The sequence below is a fragment of the Chamaea fasciata genome, unplaced genomic scaffold (assembly GCF_029207755.1).
Source record: "Chamaea fasciata isolate MVZ Bird 193981 ecotype frontalis unplaced genomic scaffold, bChaFas1.0.hap1 SCAF_20, whole genome shotgun sequence".
Classification (NCBI taxonomy): Eukaryota; Metazoa; Chordata; class Aves; order Passeriformes; family Sylviidae; genus Chamaea; species Chamaea fasciata.
Window position 1 is genome coordinate 9,869,536 of NW_027094105.1, and position 27,753 is coordinate 9,897,288.

Below are 27,753 nucleotides of genomic sequence, written 5' to 3' on the forward strand. Positions count from 1 at the left end.
ATTCTGAGCAATGTCTGGAGCGTTCAGAGAGGGACCAGCAGTTGGAATGTACACAGGCAATTCCTCACTTGGCAGCCTGGCTGCAGAAAAACCCCTTTGGAGGAACAGGCTGGTGACAGGCTCAGGTGCATTTCTGTCTGCCCACCAACACTTGTAGCCCTAACTTAAGAGGACAGACTAGAAATTTAGAGAAGAAATTTAGAGAGAGCACGGATTGAAAGAATAACCACCCAAACTCCTATGCAGCAAATTGAATACAAATTTCTGAGTAAGAACTTCAGTTCTCTCAGCAGGTCAGCTGCCTGGCTTCCTCCATGACTCTGAGAGCTCGGATGCACAGAATAAGGGGAGCACCTGCAATAAGCCAGGGCAGAGCTGCCCATCTACTGATGAGGTGTGTGCCAGTGTGACTGCACCTCTGGTTCAAAAGGAGCGGTGGGGATTGGAGAATACATCCCGCAAACACAGCCGAGCAGTCGGGAACGGTGCTGTTTACAAACACACACACATCTGGGAAACAACAAACAGTCCGAGTGTTTTTTCCTGTGATAATTCCAACTGGCAGTGGACACCAACCCTAATAAATTCCTTCCTGTCTGAACTTTGCAGCAGACATTCAAGCAATGCAGAAATCCCCTTCCTAATGGCAGACAAACATGATGCTATTTTTCCTGAATGATCACTGCAAAAACAACAACAACAACTTGTCATTTGCAGAAAGTTCACTGCCAGAACTGTAGGGACATGCTCCCAAATCCACATGCAGTCCCCTCACACAGTGCCCCAGCACGAAGGACAGGAGCAGGACCACTCCAAGCTGAACACTTAATTTTCTGGCTTTTGTGGGTTTAAGTCAGAGCTTTAATGTATTTGAAGACAATTTTTTTTTTGTCTGTGAATATTTATAAGTGTGAAAAATCCAGGACAGCTGGTAATGCATTTTGAAGTGTGCTAACAACACTGTATCAAACAGCTTCCTATTGATCACATCATGCTTTCAGTGGCTAAGGATTTCAGACGTGGTGCTTATACATTTTGAATAAGAACTTCAAGTACCTTTTGCTTCAAGCGGTTTTTCACTTCTTTTATTCCCATTTTTGCATGATCTTTTGCCTGCATGAAAAATTAATTTACGTTAAAATTCCCTTCTATTTCCAGCAGTGACTAAATTTGTTTTCAGTTAATAGGAATGGCAATAAAAAGATGTAACAAAATACTGAAAACACATTAAAACAAACAGAAAGCTAAAAACAATCCAAATAAACAAAACCCACCACCCCACCTTTGTTGTAAAAATTTTGTTTTCCCTGTTTTGAAGCCACAGACATCTTTCATCTTTTTGCATTCCACAGCCTCAGTGTCCCCCAGCAAGTATTTATCTTTGCTATAAACTTCCATTCTTCCACACTGGCAGTGAGCCTGCAAACTCTCCTCGCAGTGCTCTGGATGCCAGTTCCATTTAGTGGAGCCAATCTCATCCTAATCCCCTCTCTCAGGCTGGAGGAAGGCAGGAAAAAACCAAAGTTTGAATGGTTATCTCAAGCTTTTTGTAGCATTATTTCCCAGAACTGAGCATATAAGAAATCCTCACTTGTTTCTGTGCTGTTTGATCTGGCAGAGTGGAGCTGGCAGCCACACACGACAGCACAGCAACACACCAGCTGTTTGTTAACAGCACTGAAAACACTTCCATTTAAAGAATAACTCAGTAAGTTGGGCTCTAAATAAGCAGGTATAAGAAATCTCTAGGGAAAATTAATTGACATTTAGAAAAGATGGAAACAATTTGGAAAATGAGAGGATTCCCTTCTTTCGATGAAGCTGCAAGCAGGGAAAGCTGAGGTAACAATGATTTCCAACAGAGCAATGATGACATGGTAGAGCTGCCTAGCAGAGCACACAGGCACCATTCCCCAGAAAGAGTTCTGTGTAATAAATGGAATTTATCATCTGTACTTTCAAAAGAAATCACAAGTTCCCATTGTCCTTTGCATTTCAATTGAGTTTATACTTCAAAATGACTTTTTCATTTAAATTTGAAATTTGAATGAGTGTGTATTTTGAATAATTTTTTGAGTCCAAGAAAAATGGATGTAAGTCTTGAGTCTCATTTGAAAGGTTAAAACAGAACTGCAATTAGGCTCTTATCTCAGTAGTAAACCAGTACTCAGTACTTACAAACTTATAGACAGTCTTCATGGCAGGGTTAGCCTTGGTCTTTACTGTGTTTAAAATGGCTCCACTTCCTTTCTGTAATTGCAGTAACAAGGGGAGAAATGTTATCAAAGCTCTTTAAAGCAAACAGCAATCTAAAATCCACCATTCTTCACTTAAAATAACAGAGCATTAACTATCCTTATTAGCAGAGCTGCATATGAAAAGGTCAGATTTAAGGAAAAATCCAAGGAAAACTACGCTGAATGTGTCTCTGGTTTTGCCCGCTTCTGCCTAATACAGCAATTGCCCAAGGGACAATACAGGTGCCTCCCAAGAGCCCTTGTCTCACAAACTGTGGGACACAAATTGTGTCCTCAGGGGTGTCCTGCACATTCCACTAAACCCCTAAGCAAGTTTAAGACACAAGTATCCTGAGCAGCACTCAATGTCTGAGCCAGAGTCTGCCTCAGGACAGTCCATACGTTCAGATTAAAGAGCGGAGATCTGGTTTTACTTTGCTCTTTTTCTTTCCCTCATCCACAGTCCTCTTCATCACACACATGGTGCCTTTTTAAGATACAAGTAGTTGGTAAAGGGATAAACTGAGGGAAAATGAAATCTAACTGCAGTCACAAACATTGATTCTAGAACAGCTGGATTTCATGTGATGAATATAATAAAAGTGATTAGCCAGTGATACGTCAACTGCAATGACCTGTTCATTTGGTTGGTGTTTTACACCTCTGCCACACCCCATGGACAGCACCTTACTGAGAAACACAGGACAAGGGCAAAATCTAAGGAATTAAACCCTGGCTAATGTTGTACTTCCTACTTTCAGTGCAAAATTACATTTCCAGAGATGAAATTTGATTATATGCAATCAGATGTAAACAGCTTTAAGATTTACTGTCTCTGTCACTACATGAAAGTCTTCGACAGGCCAAGGGCAGTTCAGGGTGTCTGGCAGGATGTCGTGTGCTTACCCTCACTGTGGACAGCCACTGGTGGTACAGTTTGTCACTACCTACAGAGAACCAAACACAAACAAACAAACTGTAACCCTCTGCTGAATTGAAAACAAGTTCAAAACCTGAAGTGTTGACACTTAGTGGTTCTGGAGCATGGGTAGAGCAGGACAGCCAGCCTTTGCTTCCAGGAGAAAACACATCATCAATGAGAGATTTACACTTTCCTGTTTTCTCCACATTGTCTCAGACATCTGAGAACACAGATGTTTTTAAGTTCACTAAAAGAAATCTGAGGTGGGTCTGGGTAAAGCCAAGATTTTTTCCTCCAATGCAAGAACTCTATTAGTTGTACTTTATTAAAGTGATAATGCTGAGGATTTTTATGACTGAACAGTAATTACTCAGATTACAGTATTTATCAAGAGCTTTATTCAAAGCTCTTGGTAGAGGAAAGAAAAAAAATTAAAGACATTTCAGGCTGCCAGGGTCACTAAGCCTCAGTTATTTACCTAGCAGCAATGACTAATTACACCATGATAACCCACAAATGGTAAGCCAACAAAAGTGTCTGAAATGACCTTAAAGTATTTCCTACCTGCGTATTCTCCCATATTTATCTCCTCTTCAAACACGTCACTGAAGCCTTCCCCAGAGTTCAGCAGATCCAGACGCCCATCAATGAACTGCATCAGCATTAAAAGACAGAAAAACATCAACCATCCCATTCTTCATCTTTTCAGAGAGACTTTATCCTTCATTAGCTGCAATAACCTCCAAGTTTGCATTGGGTAGGGACTCAGAATGAAAATACCACCCAAACTAGCAGAATGCTGACCACTGCCCAAAGGCATGTGGCTTTGCTAAAAACCAGCATTCACGTTTGGCTACACATCCGTGTTTTCAGCTGCCCTAAAGCAGTAGTTGCATGTTCGACAATAATATGCCTCCTGGACAAAGTTTACAGGAGGTATCTTGGGTCTGTGTATGCTCAGATAAGAAAAACCCTTGAGCTCAGAGAACATTAGTGGGAAAACCCATCCACCTCTCGATACACAGAAAGCCTCAGCACCTGAGTCTGACACGGCAGCAAGCAGGAAATGAGGTGCTGCACTACAGGATCAAGGGATATAGGAAGAGCCCCCCAGACCCCACCTGAATTGTTCCAGAATCTGCTTCCCCATGGATCACTGGAGGCAGTACCTGCTTGAAGAGCTGGAGCTGGATGGCATTCTGCAGGAACTGCCTCATCACAGACGAACGGTGGGACACGAACGCTTCCTCACAGAAAGTGATGGGCTCACCCTGCAGAGTTCAGAGCATAAAACACTCAAACAGCCTTCACTGAGCCCCTCTGAATCCACTGCCTGCACCCGACCTTCTTCCCTTCCAAAGTGAACAGGTAAGGAACATAGGCCTTACCCAGCACTGAGTAAACCGTACTTTATTTGCAGGTGCCAACCACAGGACAGAAAAACAGGCTGGAAAACTGCAGATGAAAATAAACTGGAGTGGCTGTGCCCTGCTGCACCTCCAGCAGCTCCTCCTGCGCCCCCAGCAACACACACCCTGCAGCTGGGGCACCAGCAGTGCTAGCACACTTCCTTCCCAAAGTACTAATGATTGAGTTTGTTCATTAGCTTGATTAGACCTTTTGACTTCTTAAGAGACAATTCAGGCTCAACGGCTGCTGGATGACAGAAAAAACTTTAATCATCGAGGTCAAGCGTGAGCTTTGCAGCTCAGAATGCATTAGTGCCTTCCACCCTCGCTGACCTCCCCGAGGTGCACACACTGTTCCACCCCCAGCCACAGCTTCAGGACAAAAACACAAGCTGGACAATAAGACCGTTCTCCTGACAGATCTGGTTAACTGTAAATTATAAAGCTAATCAGCTCAGCCTTTACTGACAAATGACATTACACACGAGGGGACACCTGCAGAACTGCGGATCTGGTGTAAAATGAATGGCCTTGTTTGCATGTGAAACAATTAAAATAACTCGTCCTGAAAAACTCATCAACTCCTAAACTTGCTGGCTCCAACAATTAGAATTTAGGCCTTGATTCATCAACACCTCAAATATCCATTAATCCCCTTTCCAACTGTAAATGCCAAACAGAGGCTAAAATACTGCACTGCAAAGGCTCTAATGTATGCACAATATGACTCGATGAGGAATCTGACTTGATCTGTAATGTTACAGATAATTCACATCTATTTCAAGATTGAATCACAGAATTATTTTTATTACAGTGTACACATTTAATCTGCAATCTTAACACAAGAGAAAAAAACTTTAGAATATAAGATTAGGATTTAAGATACCCAGATGCACTGAAAAAAGAGGTGCCTTTTCTTTATGTCTTTGCAAATCTCCCTTTATATGACTATTTTATATTCATCTGGCATAATGAAGTTCATCAGGGCAGTGCTGCATCTCATGACCCCTGAAAAAGCTGAAAAGTTTCAGCCCACATCTGATCTGCTGCCAGACCTATTTTTAAACTGGAATTTTCTGTCACATTCTCAAATAACGCTTAAAACTACTTAAGGCAGCAACTGGAAAACAAAAGGGGTCTAGGACTTGTTTCAGACTGTTCTAGAGTTTCAGGAAACCTGCTGTTTTATTGTAAGAAGCCGTAATACAAATTAAAAGATAAAGCCCAATTTTGTTCAGTTACACTGTAAAAAATTTCACCATGATCCCTCATATTTTAAGGAAATCACTTTTCCTTAGCTCACTGGTTATGGCAGGAACTTTCAGAGTGAGTATAAAGGATGAAAATATGTGAAGACAGCACAGATGAGAGAACGACATGGAGGACGGGACAGAGGCAAACCCAAAGGATGCTTCTGGAAAGACACGGGAGCTCAGAGAAGCCATGGAAATCCAGCTACTCCCACTCGTGCAGGAGTGTGCACGTGGTAACAGTGCCTTGAAGGCAGCACATGAGTGCTGGACAGAACAGCAAGGTAATAAAGACCAGGGTCAAAGGCAGGGGTCCAATTAGATCAACAGCGAGAATCCCTCACGCAAGCAAAGATTTCACAAAACTTCATTCTAAGTGGGGGGGAAAACCCAACCAGAAGATCAGCAACCCCAGGAAGCCAAAGCTGAAGACTGTTTGGACGGCTCTCAAAGCTGTGGCAGGGAAGGCGGGAGAGCTGTGCGTGTGAGCACGGGCAGCACACAGAGTGGTGCAGTGATGGACTCTGTGCCCTGCGTGCCCCGGGAGCGGGCGACTGCTGCGGCACAGCCTCAGTACCACACAGCAGCCCCAGACAGAGCTGCTCCGCACAGCACACACTGAACACACGGCCTTAAAGGCACAGGAGATGACAGCAGCCAGCTGCAAGTCCAGTGCCACTGCAGCACCCCCAGGACACCGCAAAGCAAGGACACGCAAGCCAGTCATGTGTCACCCCTTTATTATCACCTGGTGCTGCAGATAACCACATCCTGTACTGACAATGGTTATGCTGCAAATGGCAAAGTAAAGCCAGCGGGGCTATTCTAGGACTCATCAGCCTTAATTCCACCCAGAATGATGAAGCCAGGCAGGAGAACGATCTGGGCATACATGTGTCTATGTCAGGTGCAGCAGCAACCAAAGGCAAGGCACTGCTCTGCAGACCTTTCCAGAACTGTGATTGCAATGTCAGGGGAAGATTAGCTCATCGCAGCTGAAGAATGATCATCAGCCAGCCAGCGGGATTCCATAAAGACAACCTGAAATTGGTGACAGACACCTGGTAGGACATTGGATCATTTAGCTTGCAACTGCACTGAAAAATAACCTCCCCTAACCAGTCCATACGTTCAGCACAGGAGAGCTCTTTGCATCCACCTCAGTCATAATGGGATCCAGAAAGCAGAGATCAAACTCTCGGCATTAAGCTAACGATACCAGAGCTTTATTAGCATCTCAAGATGCAGCTCAGGAACAAAGAAATCACGTGTTCAGAGATTTGACCACACGCCTTCTAAAGAAAACTACATCCAGCTCTGCTCAAAAAGAGACTACCAGTCCTGATAAATGATTATTGCCAAGTGCAATCTTGCAAAGCGTTTTAAAGCCATGTATTACGAATGCAGAGTGCACTGCCCAAACACGCAGTGTCTCATGTAAGGGCTCAGCTCCATCACCAGCCCCATCTCAGACTTTTTTCCCAGTTCCTCACTACAGGACACAGCCTCTGGTACAGATACAGCAAGAGAGCACAAAACCAACTTCAAATAAAAGATGAAACTGTCAAAAAACGTGTAACCAGAGAAAACTTCCATGACAGAGCAATGGTTTTGCTTCTTCTTTCAAACTCTGTTAGTTCATCAGGATACCTGACATTCTCATGTCAGACCAAGTGAAACAACACACGTTCCTGCTCACAACTAATAAAAGTACTTCACTGTAACGGAGCCAGCCAGCTTTCCAAGTGTTCATATGGCTAATTCCAGCCATTGCCTGCCCTGATTTCATCACCTACAGCAGCCAGACACTTCCTATCCCTAAGCAACTGCTACAGCTTCCTAGCTGGAACTCAAGCAATGAGCCTGGCACATGAAGTGCAAAGAAGCCAGCAAGAAAGCATTTAGGGCTGGGAGGAAAAAGAAAGGAAAAAAAATATCTCCATTTCACAGATCAAGAATAGAGGCATGAAAATAATAAGTAACTTGTACATGGTCACAAAAGTCTCTGGCAGAGCCAGGGAAAAGAACCGAAATTTCTTTAATCCCTGCTCAGTCCCTTAAATACAAGGCTATTCTTCCTCTTCCTACTTGATATTGTGTCAATGCAGGAGTGTAGGTGTTGAAAGACTAACAAAAGGAAAGTAATAGTATGGTATTATGAGCTGAGAAACCTAATCTTTATCAGATACAGCAAATCTCTATGATGCTGCCTGCACTGGGAACTCTCTCTTTGTCCTGAATATGCTTTAAATTACTGGTATAATGTGTACTGGATATTGTTCCACTCGTATATTTATTCCACAAAAACCCCTGTGGCCCGCATGCGATTTTATCATTAGCTGGCAAGGTAATTTCAGGGCCTGGTTCTGCAATCATTCCATGAGCAATGCTCCCATTGAAGCTGGGACGTTCCGCATGCAAAGCAGCTGCCAATTCAGGGTCCCTGCAATGAAAAGGCTCTTTTCTATTTTAACTATTGTGGAATATTAGTGACAATACAGAAGAGGAGAAAAATTGCAGTGCAATTCTTATATATGAGTTATTTTATACTATGACAAAATATAAAAGTGTGCTTGGAAAAACAATCTACACAAAGTATTGCTTATCAGATAAACCACGAGCTATTTTTGCTTCATTTATTAAAACTCAATAGAATACAAAGTATTTTGTTAAAATAGGAAAAAAAACTCTGCAGAAGTAACAAATCATTGGCTGAGATTTACAAATGATCAACATGCCTCAAGATCACATATGTTAGTATTTTGCTTCCTTTTTGATTTCTTAGACACATGTAAAAAGTCCAAACTCATCCAAATCAACGAGGTTTCCAGATAAATATCTTGAAAATATGTTTTTGTGCACAATGTAAAGGACTCCTTTGTCTCAAGATCCCCAAAACCATATTCAATAAACAGCTATTTTGAAGAGCAAGGTATTTTCCTATAAGATTTAGATGCTGATATTTATCACAGAGGTGAGACTGTAACTCAGGAACTTTGATCACTGCACTCTTCTCCTGGGGACAGCTGGAACCTGCCACTCCAAAGCCACTTGTATTTGCACTGCTTGTCCCAGAGCATCAGTCTGTTCTGTGTCTGCCAAGGCACTGCAGGGAGAGCTGAGCCATCAGGACACAACTGCCCAAGAGGCTTTTCCTCAGGGATGGAGGAGAGCAAAGGAAAGCATTTCCCTTTTAAAATAATTGAGAACTTTTCACTCTCCTTCTACCATTTTCTCACCCATTGTCAGAAAGAGGCACAGAATTTACCTCATGAGAAGGCAAGACACAGAAAACACCACATCAGTATAACCATCAAAGCTGCTGCTCTTCTATCACTTTCATCAGAGCTCCTTGACCACTAAAAGACCCATCTCACAATAGCTGAGGATGCAGACATATTAGAAAATATCATTTTTATAGGTTAGGTTTGATTTAATTTTCCCAGGCTCTCCTGGACAACATCTCACAGCTTGCAGTTCTTATTTAAATCCTTTCAAAAGTAGAACCAAGAATAAAAAAAGGAAAGCTGGCCTCTGAGAGCCTGGGAATGCTGGGTTGGTTAGTGCCAGATCTGTGAACCGCCTAAGACCCCCAGTTCCACCCTGGTACATTCATGAACAGGAAGTCACATCCCGTGTGAGGACAAAAGAGGAAGCAGACTTTTCCTTTCTCCGCTCTCCCCACGTTTTGCTCTGTCCACAAACTGCCGCGCATTCCTGTAGGCCAGGGCTCACACACGGTCTGCAGCAAGTGGAATCATGTCCGCTCCGGCCACGTGGCTGCTCCCAACTCCCATCCTACCGCAACACATTTCTGACATGGAAGCCACGCAAAATTCCCAAGCCCTTTGTGAGGGGAAACGCCATCTAATTAGAGCCCATGTGCAGGGAAGCATCTGGCGGGGAGCAGCGGTTCGGCGGCTCCCGGAGTTGTCGTGGAGACCAGGCGGGAGCGCCCGGAGCTGCCTGGCCGGGGCACGGGGCCAGCTGCGTGCCCTGACAGCCAGCAGATGGGCAGGGACTGCCGGGCCCTGCTCCCCTCCACACCCGCACGCCCTCAGAGATCAGCTGCAGCTTGTACCAGTCCTTCTCATCTGCCCTGCAACCTCCGCCTTCCACCAAGGAAACCGAACTGAACATGCCAACGCTTCCACCAGAAGGGTCCACGGGCAGGGCATCCATCCCATTTATGTAATGATGATGCAAAGCAGGAACAACTGACAAAACATGATGCAAATATTTTAAAAAGAACTCACTTCGGTGTTTTATTTTGGCATTTAGTTCAAACTGCATTCTTGGAAAAACGCACAGGAATTTGTGATTCACATGGTGCACGATTCCATCTTGGCTGGGGAAGTTCGATGCTGTTTTAATTATTAACAAAGTAAAACAAACATTCCCCTACACATGCAAAAGAATTGTTAATAATAATAAAGAATTGTTAATAATGATGTCTCTTATTGTGGTGACCTCACAGCTTGGAGACCCTATTTCCAGTTACATGATTACATGTGTTTTGTTCCAAATTCCTTTTTTATCTCAAAGGCTTCTGTTCACAGTAGCTCAGCAGCCTGCTAAGAGCATCTTCAAGAGAAACAGGGTTGACTAAGATGCACGGAATCTCATCATCACTTTGGCTGGGAAGTCCATTCATTCACACAGGCACTGCCCATGCCTTGCAGGAGGCACATCATCTCCTACCCGTTTTAGATGAATTTTCCACGAAAACATTTTTTCTTGCCTCAAACTCCCTCAGAAAGAGGCCCAGCTTGTGAGTGCAGCTGCCTGCAGCCCAACATCCGTCCTCCACAAGGCGGAGTGCTCCACGGAACCGAGCCGATGGCAATTGTTGCCAGCACCACAGAGAATGGCACCACGGCTGCAGGGAACGCTCAGAACCTTCAGGAACGCTGCCTACTGAGGGAAGAGCTCCGAAGCAACCAACTAACTCTGACTTTGGCCGTGGGGACAACGCTGGGACCCAAAGGTACACGCAAATGTTACAGAGCTGCCTCAGCAGCACAGCTAATAACCAACAACGTACGATGTTCTCAATTTCCCAAAGTCTACACTAGATATTGACCAGGAATTGCTGCGGTTCAGAACCACCCTGAACACTTCATTAGCACACTTACTGCCTGCTCCATTGATCACTACAAGTGTATTTTTCCATGTTTCCGTTTTAGCAGTACTAAATTACATTCCTTCAAACGCTGAAGTTGCTCATTTGAAGAAGGGAACGTGTGTAAGGGTGCTCTTAGTCCTGCTATTGCTATATTTGACTTGCAACAGCAATTTCAGCCCGTTTTTCAGGATTAAACAAAACACTCAGAAACTTTTTAAAACATTTTTCATCACATACAAACTGCCTCCCCTCCCAGATCACATCCAATTTGATTATCATTAAATTCGCAACCGCCTATCCTTCCAGGCTCTATAAATACTGGCAAAGGTTCAAAGCAGTTCTGCTGGTGCTAAAGGGTTAATGCTTGGTGCTGTGGTCACTGTAAATAAGCAGTTTCGGGTAAGCAATATTGCTGTCAGACACACCACGCTTTGCAGGTGTGGGCAATAATTAAAGGTTTCAGCACATCTACCTGGGTGAAGTATTTTTACCTCCTATTCTGAGGAGGAAGCCCTCTCTGTGGAGAGCAGAAGAGCTCATTAATGAGGCTAATTAGGTGTAAAGGGGGTAGAGTCTGGCATCAGCTGCAGCTTACAGAAGCTAATCATTAAGCTCTGTAATCTCTACCCCAGAACAGCAGATGATCATGTTCCTAGGTGACTGATGTTGCTAAGAAAATTTCCAGCACCTGAGTACCTGACCAAATACTTTTTGGTGAGACTAAAAATTCCCTTAACCCTCTGTGTGCCAGACAGCACAGTTGATATCATTTCTTCACTCATCAATTTTCTAACAATGAATATCCAATGAGATTCAAACTTGGCATGAGGCCTCTAATGTGATTTATTTCAGAATTAAAGAACAAAAAAAATCAATGCCACCGACAGCTCCTGGAAAGGAAGGGCACAAAAAAAGGGCTGATAGAGCAACATGTAAGAATAACACAGATAGACAGCAGAAATGCTTGAAGAAGAGTGACCACTTATATCTCCCGAAGGTTTGTGAGTTCTCTGTGCAATTTCTTTGCATAGAGTACTGAGGGTAGTTACAATACCACAGGGATGAAGGCCTTGTTAATAAATATGTAAAATAAGGATTTCATTGTACTCACCTAATTTGAAATGAGAAAAAGGACATCATTTCCATGGAGAGAGAATACATGGAAGCAGAGCTCAATCTGGAACTTGTTTCGTAAAATGAATTGCAAAAATAGCAAACTTGCAGCACCTCAACATGAATTTTTGAGTTCATCAGGCAGAACGGACCCTTTACTGGTAACCTGCTACTGTACCTTTTTTTTCACCAACTAAGCAGCAGAATTGAATCAAAAACTTTTAAGACTGAATTCCATTTCAAAAGGAAATAGAATATTTGTTATCTTCACGTTACCTGTGGACTTGGACATGCCCTGACTAAATAACGTAAGTTGCTCAGAAGTGCCACTGGCTCTTGTTACCATCAGGATACAGATAAGTCACACTGGTAATCTGAGAGTTCTCTGAGCATCAACAGAAAAAATATCTCCAGCGATAACTAGCACCTTGTCTTACAATACAGATGTCAGATGAATGAATTGGATGATAAAATTGCTTTGTAGCCAGCAGCCCATTACATTTAATAATTCTGCAGATATACTGGAAAGACCAAACCCCATTAGGCAACAGAGGTTTTTACAAATGCCCTGAGCTAAGTCCCTTGCCCAGCAGTGAACAGCCTGCGTTTCAGCTTCCCCTGCTCTAGAACAACACAACAGGAGTCTCTGGACAAGACCAGAAGCGCTCAGTGAAGGGGCTGCTTGCATATCAAAAAAATGGGAACCAAGGCTTCTCCTGGGTGTCTCTCCAAATTCCCCCACAGCAGCACAAGCTGCCTCAGTATCACCTGATCAAGTGCTTGGCAGGATTATTGCCTATCCTACATACAACACTCCTTGATTCTTTTGAACCTTTGCTGCTACAAACCCCACTTGACTGCCTGTGTTTTCTTAGTCTGGAAGAAACAATGAGGAGTCACTCCTGATCTTCCTCCCTCAAACGGCCAGCGAGAGTTTTCCCTATACATAATGCTACGAAACCGACAGACATTCACAGCACCCCTGGTACTGAAATAAGCAGATTGGACGTTCTATGGGGAAAACGTGCCGTGGTGTCTGTAAGCAGGAGGGAAGTGTGGCCAGCACACGGGTAAGTACATACAAGTGTCTGAATTAACCACTGGGAAGGGCAAAGCAGAACTACATTTCATTTTATCAGCAGGAACAACCTTTGTTCCCTGAAGTCTAACTCACCACCATGATCAGATACGTGACAAAAGCTGGTCTGCAGAGACAGCAAACTGTCCAGAGGAGTGATTCCAAGATGTGGCACTATTTCTGTGCTGCTTTCCTATTCCTGAGACATGCTCCATTGTTCCTTAGCCATGCACACCCTTCATTTCAGTAATTAGCTGTCAGCACGGCCCGACAGCAACTTGGTATTGTCTGCTCAAATTGTATTAATGAAATGCAATCCACTAAACGTCCTGGATGCACATCTGTAATTGTGTTACATGGAGAGGCTGGGGATGGGGGCAAACTGCAGCTTCTAAACAGGGCACTGTGATCAAGCACATTAATCTGTTATTTCTTAGGGATTTGACAACCAATTAATACTACAGGGCTTCCTACACACCAATAAGAGCCAGTGATCCAACATCCAGCAGTATAAGCTGTGCCTACCATTTGTGAACACTACATCCTTAAAGGCAGAGACAGAACTACAGGTTGCAGCATTGCTAAAGCCCTTTCTGTATTTAAAGATTCCACATCTGTATGTTGAAACCTAAATGCAGAACACTCAGGGTATACACCACACTAAGGAAAATCAAATAAACCCCAAGATCCTTATCAAACATGTAAGTTTTTAATGTTCTTGAAGAATACAAAATTCAATCCCTTGTCAGTCAAGACACTGCACCATTTTCTGTTTCATTCTCTCCATCACCAAAGACTTTTCCAAAGAGCAGGGCTTGGACAAGATAAAAAAGAAGAAACAAGAAAAACACATAATAAGGATATCCTGTGGGTATAATAATCTTTGGAAAACTTTCATGTCAGTTCTGACTGCAAAATTGCTATTAACATTTAATTAAAATTGAGCACAATAAGCTATGACAAGATAATGGCTGGGAAACGTGGCTTTAGGGCAGAGTAAGGATATCTGGAACTCCGGCTGGACGTGATGCTTTATTTTTGGTTACAGTTGGCAACTACTGAGATTTCTGAAACACAACTTAATTATAATGATCTACAGAAATTCACAGAAGAGAAAAGAACAGCACTGCGTTGCAGTTACCTCAGGATCTATAACGTATGTCAAATAAACCAGAGATTTTTAGGGGCCCAGGACCACCTAACCCTTAATTTCATTCATGTTCACACCCACACCAAAGAACACTCCTTTTCAACAAAAAAGCCCCTGCAAGCCCCTCCTAAACAATTTAATATTTTGTTACTTATCCATAAATAAAATTATTCATTTCCTCTCAGAGTCAGGATTTCTTTGAGTATCGTTTACCTCCACAGTTGAAGGCAACAATCACACAGACCTGAAGCAGGAATAGTCAAGAGCTTTGGGAATGACCCTGACTCAGGGAAATCAATTGTCCTTTACTGGAGACAGCTTCACTGCACACCCTGGAAACTCACTGTAAGCGAGCTGGACTGCAATTCATTGAACATGTAAAGGAGAGCACGTGATTGAGTGACATTTGGAAGAGAACACACACACTCCAGTGTTAGCTTAAAATCCCCTCATGAGGGGGCACATACGGACGTCCCTAAATCAAGCAGTCCTCCCCATGCAGGGGAGGCCGCTGCTCCGGAACAAAACGTATTTAGAGTTTGATATTTGGGGGAAATACTGACATTCTTGTTACAACTAAAAAAGTTCCTTTAAGCGTGGGCTCCCTTGGTTAGCCTCAGTTTCAGTAACAAATAATTTACAAGGCCCCTCCCTTTGTGTAAATGCTACCTGTTAATTGCAGGTACTCCTGTGACCAAGTGTAAACAGCAGAGCCAAACAGCACCATCCCTGTCCTCCAGCACAGCCTGGACCTCCTCTGCTTTTACTGCCACACACGCAGCAACCATTCAACACTTCTCCAGTTGTAGGCAAGAAATTCAGGTGAGCAACAGCATTCCCACTCCTGACTGCTTTCAAGTAAAAGGCATCTTTAGATGGAGTGCTCTTTATTTTCATATATTCTTGAGAATATGTTAACAATCTGTAATAAATTATTGGTTGCCAAACGGAGGATGAGCTTTATCCATACAAGTACAGACAGATCCTAAGGAAAGGCAAACTAATCACACATATAATCCTCACAAATTGCTTTCATTTTCACCATTAATCCTCTCGAAGAAAAATGTTCTGGACATACAGACTTTAACTACTGCTTGGAGAGCTTCACCTAAACAATTCTTTGATACATTTTTCTTTTCACTGAGCACCAGGAGTAAGCGAAGTACATATATAATCTACAGCTTTTAAAGGGCACTCAAAGCAAACTCTTGGCACCTTCATTTCCACAGTACTTCTAAGAATCCTGTATTAGTTACTAGCTCTGAGTAACACTTGATGCCAAATTAATGTAATACATCAAAATAATTTAACGTCGATAACAACTTTAACACTTTAGGAATCAACAACATGTATTTATGGTACACATTTAACAGGCAAACAGTTACATGAGCTCCACTATAAAATCTCTTTTATTATATTTTAATATATTTATTATAATTTATTATATAAATATATATAATTATAATTTATTATATAAATCACTAACCTAAATACTGCATCAGGAATTATTCAAAAGACAACTACACTTGGACACAAGAGTAACCTTGAAGGAGTTAAAATGTCCTCAACTACAAGTCAAGTTGAAACTTATTTAATTAGGTTCTGTATTTGAAAAAAACGAAATAAATTCTTCCATTAACTAAACCAAACTCCCTTAAAGGCAACAATATGTTCCCTCTCTGTCAGGACAGAGCGCAATGAAATCTTTATTTTAATTGGGGTTAGCTAAGGGGCCATTTGGCTTCAGATGCTTTGTTTATCAGCCCTAAGCTTTACAGCTAAGCCAGGACTTGAAATATTTTACTACAGAATGATTTCATTAAAAAAAAATTAAATACATATATATATATACACACACACTCTTCCAAGGAGTATTTTATAGCGATAATTTTAAACGTGCGTTTTGAAAACTGAAGTCCAGGTGTGAGGTACCTGAAAGAAGCCCTGATTTATTCCGCACTCCTGGACGAGGACGTCCTGTGCAGACCCCTGTTGTGATGGGCTCTGCAGCCTTCCAGCACAGGCAGTGCACGACCAGGGCTCCAGCAGGGCCCTGACCGCCCTGACCAACCAACAGAAAACTCCCTTTGGGGGGACCTGCTAAACTTTCATACAGAAGCCTCGCACCTGAAAAGCTTACAGCTGATCACTTCAATTTTAAGACAAAGCAGATGAATTTTTAGTTGGTAGATGATACCTTTTTCCTGTAATGAACTAATTTACAAATCTCAGACATCTCCAGTAATACAGTTACTGAAAATCTTACGGAAACAGCAATCAAAGGCAGGGACAGTGAACAGCAACTCTGCAAATCACAGCCCCAGTTCAAAAAGTGCAGCTAAAATTTTTTAAATAATCCAGAAAAATTTCCTGTGTTATTGTGAGGATGAAGATTAGGCTGGATCTTGGACTTATTCTTTATTAAAACTCCAAGCATTACAAGTGTTCCTAAAAGCAAAAGTGAAATTTTAAAAAGAAGAAATAAAGAAAACTCCAAGCCTTATTTCCACAAAAGAAATATATCTAATGATATTTTCATATTCTTTCCTCCTGGATCACTGAAATGTGATGAGTCAGATCCCTTCCCCCCCTTTCAAAATTGTAAACCTGATATAATTTGTAATTGTCTTCTGGAGGCCACTGGTGTTATGTTGTTGACAGTTTTATACATATCACATAACACAGCACACCACATACATTATTTTAGTTAAACACTATGTTATTAACTCCAGTTTAAGAATCTGATTATATTTTAAAATCAAAATTTAGTCTTTGTTTTGTCATCAGAAACAAAAGCATTGCTACTGACTCTGGAAGAATAAAGCTTATTTCAAACTAAACATTGAGATTTGTGCTTCACCTTTATGCTACCTGAAAGAAAATACAGCAATTCTAAATTAAATGTATTATTCATATATATTTTTAATTTCTTCTCTAGACAGCTTTGTGCATATCTGCTCTGTACTGTTTTCTCATGAGAACTATAATAAATGAGCTGCTACTGCAACTTCACAGCAGGTATTTTGATTTGAGAGTAATCACAGTTTTCTCTACAATCTTTACACAATTTATGTCCTGATCATCTAACAAATAAGTAAAAGATTTAAATTGACATCAATATGTATACCTTTCTCTAACAGTGCAAACTAATTGTATATCTCTAAATGAGAAAAATGTTTATTTAAAAAAAAATCTAGTGAATATACCAACTATTGAGTTCAAAGCAAAGACACCACATGTGTCTAAATAAATATCAAGGAAGTGTCAGAGGTAAATGAGGAGAGACCAGGTGAAATGTGTGTGATGTGTTAATTGTATTCAAAAAAAATTATAGAGCAAGACAGAGAAGCTGAACTTCCAATTATCATAATGGTATCTACTTCACAACACATTTTCAAACTTGAAAGAGACATTTTAAACCATAGGAATTCTGAGCAGAATACCTCCAGCTGTGCTCTGCATAAATCTTGCACGCTGTACACACACAGTTTATTTAAATACCAACTAAAGTTATGACTTACAAAATGCATATTTCAGTCACAATAGAATATCTGTCATTGCCAGAGCTGCTACTCACTGAATGGAAGGCTCAGAAAACAATGAATTAAATTAGAAGAAGATAAGAAAGGACAGAATGTTTTCATTTGACGTTTTACCAGGATGAAGTAGCGTGTTTTTTAAGGAACAACGTACTTATCAGCCCTCTGCAGGGTTTACATTTTTGTACTCCCCAAAACAGAATAAAGAAGAAAAAAAGTGGTCCTCAGTGTGAGACTTCAGTTTTGCCTATACAGCACTTTGGCCATGAGCCAGAATTTGTCTTTCACTAATGCCTTCCCATAGCAACATCAAGGCTCTGTGTGAGGAGCAGCTCCCAGCTCTCGGATGCCATGCAGGAGCCAGAGCAGCAAGGGGCCTTGGTCCCCTCTGTGCTCCCCAGGGCACACATGGGGTTCCCTGAGCCCCAGAGCAGTGTCACAATCTCCCACACGCCACTGCCAGTCCTGGCTCTCGAGCAAAGGGCTCCTTCTGCCTTGAGCCCCACTGCATCCCAGGTGTCACTGTCTGAGCTCTGTCCCTCAGCTGTGCAAATTGTTACAACTCCTTGGCATTTACTGCCTTTCACCTGCCTCCTTTGGAACCACACCAGTACAAACTGTACACTCCCATTCACACACTATATACACCGTGAAAGCCCAGAGCGCCGTGACTTTTCTATTATGTTTCTAACCCCATTAAATATTTGACTTTTTATCATAATTTCATCAACTTTATCTGCCACTGAACACTACTGCCCAAATCCAAATCCCACAGTCTCTTCCACCATCTTCTGCCAATGGAAGTGATACTTTCTCTTCGGTTGTACAGCTGCTCGCACTCCACTCGCCTACCTGCCTGAAAGGTCCTTGGGGTGGGGTTTTTCATGGGTTTGTGTGTGTTGGTGGTTTTTCTTCCTAATACTAGATACAACAGCTCATTTGAAAAAACACAGAGTCACTGAGTGCCTCACACAGAAGCTGAATTCAAGGGTGATGTTATTTTCTACTTGGTGTTTGTTTATGTGCCTCGTTGTTCCCCTCCAAGTCCCCTGCGCTTTATTAGTTCAGGAAATATCTCCAAGTTCTCCTGCATGGAGGCATTTGCAGGAGGCTGTGCACTCACAATTAGAGCTAAGTATCAGGAGACAACGCAGTGAAAACACAGGCAAGAGTCAGCCTAAAACAAACAACCAAAGGCTTGAAACAAATTGAGATGCAGCAAAACCAAGTGCATCAAATAGCACAAACCCCAGAATCAGGTGTGAGAGGCACAGGCGAGGAAGTGAATACGTAAATCCTCGCCCAGCAAAGCTGACAGAGCACAGCCTGCTGCTCCCCGCACTGCCTGCCCTGTAACAGGGAGATTGAGCAGCTTTGGAACAAAGCTCCTTTTATTTCTGCAGCACCACCACAGAGGACGCCGAGCGACCTGATCCAGGCTGACAGCTGAACACGCAACTTCTATGGGGGCTGCAAAGTTACTCAGACAACACAGCCAAAGACAGTTCTCAGATTGCTCAAAAGTTCCACAAACTGAGTGACCACGAAACCCTAAACATCAGCACGAAGCAGGCAAACGTGAATAATCTCAAAGCAGACCTTTGCACATCAGCATTCTGACACCACACTCGAAGGAAATTCGTGTTTCTGCTATTACTGCACAGCGAGACGCAGAGCACCCCATCCCTCACTTTGGGCAAAGTTCCTACACCCCAAACCATTCCCACGATGGATTCTGGGGGGAGTGTTTCCTATTTGTGCTTTGAGTTGGGTTTTGCTGGCGTTTTACTTTAACACGTTGATGGACAGGGAAGTTTGTCTGCACCTCTCCAGGCAGAAACACCACAGTCAGCAGAGGGGCATGTTAACTTTCTCAAATATTACCTTTTCTTACCTTCCCCTCAGAATCCTGGCTTCCCCCTCCCTTAGTGTGGCATACAGAATTACATAACATAGGTTCTTACAACAGTTTGGAAATTACAAAACAATTCTATTTACTACATACCAGACTGCTAGAAGAGATTAAAGAAAATGTCTTTTCAGGTTCATTAACATATGTATATCTCAACAGACTTAGATGTAGAATAATAAATGCCATTTTGAAGAACAGTAACTGCTTGTTAGAAAAAGAGCCATTTTTAAGGTTTAAAACAGCAAAAGCAGAAATTTGTCTATAGCAACAGTAAGGCTCAGAGAGGAAACAGCAACAGAACTGAAATGAAAACAAACATCACACAGAAAACAAACAAAACAGTGTTTCCCTACTAAATCTTTTCCAGTCAGCGACTGTGAATTCAGCACTTCCCATGGATGGTAAAACACGGCAATAGTTACAGGTGGCTTCTAAGGGAGGTTGCTGAAACCTTGGGTCTTTAAAATGTCACAAAACACAGAATCTTCAGAGCAGGAAGAAAAAAGGCTTAAATTTCAGTTCCAGGATATACAGAAACTCAATTTATGTCCGTTTTTATCACAAAAAATCAGATTTTACACGCTGTCAGTGCCATTCTCATTGTCTACTCCTACCTGTCTGTAAAGTCATCAGGATGACATTTAGAAATAACTGTCATTTAGGCACCCCTAGACTGTCTCTACAGGCATGGATTTGAGAGCTCAACCACTTGAACAGGAAAAGAGTAAAGATGGGTGGGAGAAAATTCCTGATGCTATACATCAGCACGGACTTTAAACAGAACACAACAAAACTGCAAGTAAAACAAAAAGTTCTACTTAACAAGCTCCTGCTCACTGTTTCCTCCACAGCTCGGGGTTCATTTTAACAGGTTGTGCTCAAGTTACATAAGCATTAGGGATCATCGTTCTTCGTATTTTCTACAGATGGACAAACACTCGGAAAGCTCTGAACTGTGGAGACAGCTCTGGTGACAGGGAAGTATCTACTCTGCATGCAGTGTGTGCCTTTAAAATATACATGCAAGGAAAAGAAGCTAAGCAGAAGATGGCCATGGAGAGGAAGGAACTGGGATGTGGCAATTACTGGGAGTTGGAAATGACTATTTACTCTTCCACTGAATAACTTAAAAAAATAATTCACCATGGCAACAATCATACTTCATAGTAGATAAAGCACGGAATGCTACAAAGCCTTTGCAAAATGAACTATGCACCAGTACGTAGCATGCACTTGCTTTATATTACTGCACACACATTCCAACAGAATTTCCTTTTTGACTCATCTGGCATTTGCTTTTTTACTCTGCACCAAATATCATCTACTTTTCTGACTCTGATCTCATGAATCTGGAACTGTTGAAGGCATTTATTGTGTCTGTTCAAGAGATTCCTGTAAAATAATTAATGCAACAATTATCTCCTTAAGTTGAATTGAGTATTGAATTGAATGTTATGTTGAAAAAGAAAAAAACCTTGTTTCCTCCTATTCATAATGGCTTCTTCCCCCACCATTGCTCAAATTGCATTGTATTATGAGAAAATGTGTATCAATGTTACAATTATGAAAATTGGTAGCACACTGTCTTCTCTATTTGAAATCCAAATTTAAATTATCAGGCTTTGACAGGACAATAGAAAAATGTGCATAAAACACATTCCTCCACCAGTGCCGTTCAGCTAAAGCAGTGTGAAAATTGGAGTATATAAAACATCCGTGAGGTTCAATAAGTAGTTTCATATTAAGATCAGCAGTTCACAAATTAGAAAGTAACTTCAGCAATGGAAGCACATGAAAAGCGTGGAGATGGAACAGCACACTGACTCTGCCTCGGATTTCTTGCTTACTCTTAAGTGGACGCATCCAAGGAATATTTAGGTTAAACTTAAACCAAATCAATTCAGAACAATTCAAACCACCAGAAGCTGCCCAGTTTACAACTAATGGTTGCTCGGGCAAATAAACCCGAATAAGACTGAATAATTAGCCACAAAGACAAAGAGAATTAATTATGCTTCACTGAAGAGTTTCACTTATCCTCAGTACTTCCCACTGCATGCAAGGAGGTATCAGTACTCTTGGCCCCGGTTCCATGTGGAAGGTGTAGCTCAGGGAGGAGTGTTCACAACACGGTAACAGGATGCCATCCATGGTTTCCTACAAGTAGCAGCCCCGCCAGAACGGCTGCAGTGCCAGAGAAGAGGCAGAACTCCGCTCGTTTGGGATGCCTGTAGGTCCCAGCAGAGCCTGCAGCGCAGCTCCCACAGCGAGGGGGGACAAACCCCACAGGCCGAGGCTGCGGCAGCCCCGCTGCAGCCCGCCGTGCTGCGGGCTCACGGGCACACCGCAGTGCCCGGGGCCGCCCAGGCGGAGCTCACCTCGGCCCGCAGGTGCGGGGCCGCTCCTCGCACACCGCGGCCGAGTCCGACTGGAGCGCCTGGCACCACTAGGTGTCAGCAGAAGAAAGTGCACGGCCACGGCTCCCAGCCCGAAAATCGGCTTCTCTTCCCAACATCCCAGTCCTGCCAAGCACCTTTACACGCACCTCGTATTCACACGGATTGTTCTGCCGGAGGTGACCTACTTGTGTGAATTAAATCTTTAGAAGAGATAAAAACATTCCCTCTGCAAGCAACGAAAATATTGGGAATTTGAAAAAAAGTCACTCGAGTGAACGAAACGCTCACACTGGTGTCACTGGCAGGCATTTAAGCCAAAGGCATCAGGATAACCTGCCTCAGGACAGCCCGGTGAACACCCAGCTGCCGCTGAGTTTGACTGGACTTAATAGCAACAGAGCTTTGTGGGGCTGTAAGTTCATCACAGCCAGCACATACTCCTCTGCATTTAAAACTGGCTTAGTGCAACTACGGGAAACACCGTAGGAAACAGCACTGCAGCAGGTTTTTTGTCAAGTAAATATTATAATTACTATTATGCTTGCCAACTGGATATGTTTTTCACGCGATTTCTAGTTACCAAAGGCCTCAGAAAGTTCATGGCAACAGAAACTCATTGCCATTGTTCTGTTTATATGTACATTACACGACGTTGTATCTCTAGAATAAAAGCCTCTGAACAGAATAAAAGCTCTTACTATGCTAAAATGTAATAATGTGAATGTAGAGCCTGCTCGGTGACGCAGAATAATGAAAAATAGATTCACACCATTTATCCCAAAAAGTCAGCTCATACCAATGAGATAGTCCGTGCAATTAAACTGTCTTATGAGACAGAGACTATGAGAGGAGGAAATGTTGCTGCTTCTTTGAATTTATTTTCTAATTGTTGAAGATTTTAAATGAACAGTCAGGTTTCTGGAGTCACAGGACATGAAATGCAAAGAACCATCTCCTGCTTGGTATTGCTTATGCCCTGTACTTACTCCATGTGAAGGTGATCCATGAACATGAAACACCTGCAAATCTGCTTTATCTAAATCTTAATACTGAAAGGTATAATCACAAATCAAACTACTGATTTACAAAAAGCTTTAGGAAGAAAGAAAGCCCTGAAATTTTCCACTTCCTGATTATTAAAGTGTATTTTATGACACATTTGTGCAGCTATATTTACAAGTTTTCTTTGATGGAATGATAAGCAAACCAAACCATTTCTGCTACTTCCTCAGGTTAGCTGTCCCTCGAAGTTGCACTTTCTAGGGGCGTGCCACTGTCAACTCATCTCAAATGTTCATCTTTAACATTCAGCCTTCAAAATACCAGATGGTATTTCCAGAACAGCAATTTAAATTTTTATTTTCCTTCATAAACCCCTTAACTAGTTAATCTCACGCACACATCCAGGCAAAGCATACACCAATATCCCCCAGAGTTGCCTGGCAACTACAGGGAGGAGCACTGGAGAACAAGGAAGCCTGCAGGGATGGAGGGGAGTCAGTGTCTCCCCAGCAGGGATAAAGGAGGCTCACAGCCAGAGCGCCTCGCCGCTTCCATCTTTGTCATTTATATGGTCCCCATTTGAAATACCTCCATCATTTCACCCGAGATGCTTTGAAAGCCCAGCTCTTACACCCAGACACACACACAAGTCAATACAATTTATTTTTTCCACACACACACACACACACGGATTCCCCCAGTAAGATGTGGAAGGACTTACGCTGACTTGAAAAGTAATTTTTGAAACCTGAATATGAACAACTGAAATTATACCTGTTTGATGGTGATAACTGGGCTGTTTAAAAGTCAGGCTGAGCTATGTTTTCCTCCTGGCTTTAAAAATAACAAGACAAACTACAGTAATGGAGAGACTGTAGCTACTGAAATCTTCAAGAAACAGTATACCCATAGTCCAACTTTTGGCCATGGAGCCATTCAACATCATGGTTAAAAGTAAATTTATCACATGTCTGCAGGTCAGATCTTTTCATTAATCTTCAAAGAGCAAGAGAATGCCAAACACACCACCTTTCAACACAAAAACACAATGAAGAGATGGGTTTTGAAGAGGAGGGAACGGTCAGCTCTGCGCTAGCCTCTTATGATCATTAATTTATTCTTTTTTATCATCTCTCCTCTAATTTGACTGCCTTCAAAACCAGGCAACACCCATACTCTTCCACGTGAAGGTTTTTCCCTGTGTGATGGATCATGCTTGTTGCACCTCCTTCATTTTGGAGACATGCACACTGTTTTCAGCACTAGTCGGCCAAAGAGCCACCACCACGCTGACCTTAGGAAAAGCAGGTTATACTACACTCTGAATTGTTCAGTTTCTTTCTCCACCACAGCTGCAGATTTACATCTTATGCCGACTAATTGCCTACTTACAGGTTCAATTTTCAGGGCGTTTCTGTAGCTCCCAAAGAAAGCTGCTTGTGCTTTTAGAAACGCTCTTGCAACACCATCTCCAGTGGTTGTAGAGACTTTCTTCAATCTGTTCTTCAGTGCAGAAACCTGAAATCACACAGCAGGCCTAGATCACTCTCATATCACAAACAAAGCGCAACACATTGGGGCACAGCTAAATGAAAAATGTGCTAACCACAGCAGCAGTTATGACAAAAGGTGACATTGTGAATGCAGAGATGAAGTTTTCAGTTCTAAAAGCATTACTTTTCAAGCTGTTTTGCTTCTCTTAAGATATTATTGGATTCTATTCAGAAACCAAGAGGATACTAAAAGCTTCATTGAACCTTCCCTCCGACTTAAAATCCCCTGTTAACATGTCGTTGAGTACCCTTCTAAAGGCAGTCCACGAAACCGTGTCGCTCTTGATTAGAATCCACGAAAGAATTGCAGCTAAATTAATTCAAACATCAGATTAATAACAGAACTGCTCTGCACAACCAGGCCATCGGTCACCACCACGGCCAAGAACAAACCCTGAAGGTCCGAAAAAATCGATTTGCCACAAATGCGAGGGGTTTTTAAGGCTGTATTCCCTGGCATTTCAAAGCTGAAGGGGCAGCGGCCCCGTGAGGGCCGTTCGTGGCTGTGCGGAATCCCCGGCAGGCTCCCGGCGCCCGGCCCAGCCGCCCTCCCGCTGCCCCTCATGGGGAAAGGAGACGTGCACCCATGGGCCACAGGCTGGAATGTGGGAAATTATGTCATGTATTAGCAATTAAAATACAGCACACAGCGAGAAACAAAGCGAGAAAGTTCAACCCCGTCCGCCCGCCGCCGCCTTTTACCGGCCCGGCGCACCGCCCCTGCCCGCCTCCCCTCACTGATGTCAGTCCGACGGCCCCGCCCGCCGCTCTTCGCTCCCCACTCTTCTCCTCGCGGGCATTTGGGGCTTTTTGCCTCTTCTCACCCATTTTCGGAGCTGTTCGCCGAGGGCTCGGCCGTGCCCGCGGTGCGCTGTGTCGTGCCCCGGCCGCCCCTCAGGATTCCCTCCGGATTCCCTCAGGATTCCCTCCGGATTCCCTCCGGATTCCCTCACGGCCCTCGGCGCCGCAGACAGAACCAGGACAAGCCGAGGTTCTGCCACAGATCTCACACATCGCAGAGCAAGACAGACCCAAATACCTGGGGCACCGGTTCTTGAAAAGACTTCAGGTGGTGCTTTTAGAGGCCGCGGCCATGCCACGCGCAAAGCCCGAGTTTAGTGAGACACCGGACACGAAACCAGGCAGGAGCCACAGTTTCAGGGGAAGGCGGAACGGCAGGAAATCCCTAGCTATCCCGATGTGCAGGAGAACGTGACTGACTCCGTAAATATCCACAGGATGAATTTAACAGAAAGAGCCAATAACTAGCAAGTCTTCCTTTTCCAAATGCCGTACTGAAAATCTCCATGGGGTAGCTCTGTGTACTTCACACTAGGCAAGAAACGCTGTAGCAGGAGTATTACTGACAGAATGAGCACATCCTCTGGTACTGACCATAACTGTTCTCAGAGAGTATGAATTACACCTCATAAAATGTAAGCTGACGGTTCAAATGTTCAAATTGACTTCCAAGACCTCCTTCCCATCCTCCAGCCCTCAGTGAAAGCTTGCTGTGGCCTCATCCGAATCTCCAAAATCCCACCAGAGGAGCCGAGTTCTCTCCGCCTTGGGGTGTAGCCAGCAGCCTGCCTCTGCTGCCCAGGGCAGCCTGCTTTTCCTCAAGTGTTTGCCAGGGCTTCAGTTCCATCCCTCCCGCAGCACATCCCTACCTTCACCTCCTCCTGCAGCACTCTTGCGTCTGGGGAGGCCACAGCGACTCCGCGTTGTGCTCCACAGGTGGTAAATACAGAACCCACGCTGGGCACTACTCGCCTTCCTTTTACATGTTATCTTTGCACTTGCGTTTACTAAAACTGTTGCAAAGACATTTCCTTTTAAATCTTCTGCAGGTTCTGCTGTAAAAGGCGTTTCGTTATTTAGTATAACAGAAATAACCAAGAGCGTGTCCAGCACTGTTTATAAATCTGAATGCTTATGCCAATGATCCACGCATTAATGAGCCCACAAACCCATATTAACATAACACACGATACCAGATTTAGTCTGAAGCCCGTAAAATAAGCTCACTCCTATTCACTGAGATAACGTTCCTCAAGGAGTTCTGTAATCCTCTAAATATAAAAGCTTCACCAGATTGTCAAACCCAAACAGCATACTTCATGTTTGAACGGGTCTAGACTTGTAAGGTCGAAATAGGCTCTTATTTTCTATATTAACCTAGATACATCATTTAAAGGTAGTTCTTAAAGGTAATAAAATATCCAGAGCTCTGAAACTTTCAAATCCATCTCCAGCACTGTTATAAGGGGTTTTCTTTAAATATACATGTGAAGATACACAGCCTTCCATCTATATAGAAGGAAAAAGCTCTATGCTTCGTTTTAAACAAATCAGGAGTTCAGAGGGCTGGTCACAGCTTCAGCTCCCCTGGCTGGGACAGAAGGAGAATATTGGCTGGTATTTTGCCACTTCCTGGAACACTGTAGGATGTTCATTTTATATATATGTGGGATTACTGCAATAGGCATGTCAATTTTTTGAACCAAAAAAAAAAGTTAACGACAACATATTTAAATATACTAACAAGAAAAGCAAAAACAAACCACCCCAAAACACCCTCATGTGTGCTCTCTGGAAAAAATTAGTCTGTAACACAAAGTAGACCATACAAGCAGAATCAGGATTGTTTCCTGCCTAAAGAGACAGTGATTATTTAAAAAACCCTCAGATTGCGACCACTGGAAATGAGGATTATTTCTAGCCAAACAGACACATACACATGCAGTCTACCCTGGGAGTGTTTTTAAAGAAGATTTTTATACTTCTGGCAGTTGAGGTTTAAAGGTCCGATTTCAACTCTCACCATGTTTCAGAATGCAATCTGTGCAATGCAGCAGAATGAAATGGTTCAGTAAAGGTGCTAGTGGAAATTCTTTTAATTAGGTCCAAGGCTTTTCAGTTGTCAACATGAATAAAGCAAGAAACGCTCTGCTGCAAACACAGCGAAAGAAACGAAACTGGATTCACCTCTAGGAAAAGGGTTTGGGCGCAGAGCTGCAGTTTGGAACTGCCCTGGAAGCAGCTCAGGCCCTGTGTGACGGCC

General features: G+C 42.9%; 1 protein-coding gene across 8 annotated transcripts in view; it reads right to left on the bottom strand.

Annotated features, from left to right (window-relative positions):
• The window catches only part of DENND1A (DENN domain containing 1A), a 149,031-nt gene that overhangs the window by 29,362 nt on the left and 91,916 nt on the right, over positions 1 to 27,753 (bottom strand). For all 8 annotated transcript variants that reach the window (XM_066201358.1, XM_066201354.1, XM_066201357.1 and 5 more), the window contains exons 13-18: positions 24,529 to 24,654; positions 4,329 to 4,430; positions 3,724 to 3,811; positions 3,144 to 3,184; positions 2,179 to 2,250; positions 1,057 to 1,113 (exon numbers count right to left, since the gene is read on the bottom strand). In XM_066201358.1, the coding sequence (XP_066057455.1) occupies positions 1,057 to 1,113; positions 2,179 to 2,250; positions 3,144 to 3,184; positions 3,724 to 3,811; positions 4,329 to 4,430; positions 24,529 to 24,654 (486 nt within the window). The remainder of the gene's footprint in view (positions 1 to 1,056; positions 1,114 to 2,178; positions 2,251 to 3,143; positions 3,185 to 3,723; positions 3,812 to 4,328; positions 4,431 to 24,528; positions 24,655 to 27,753) is intronic.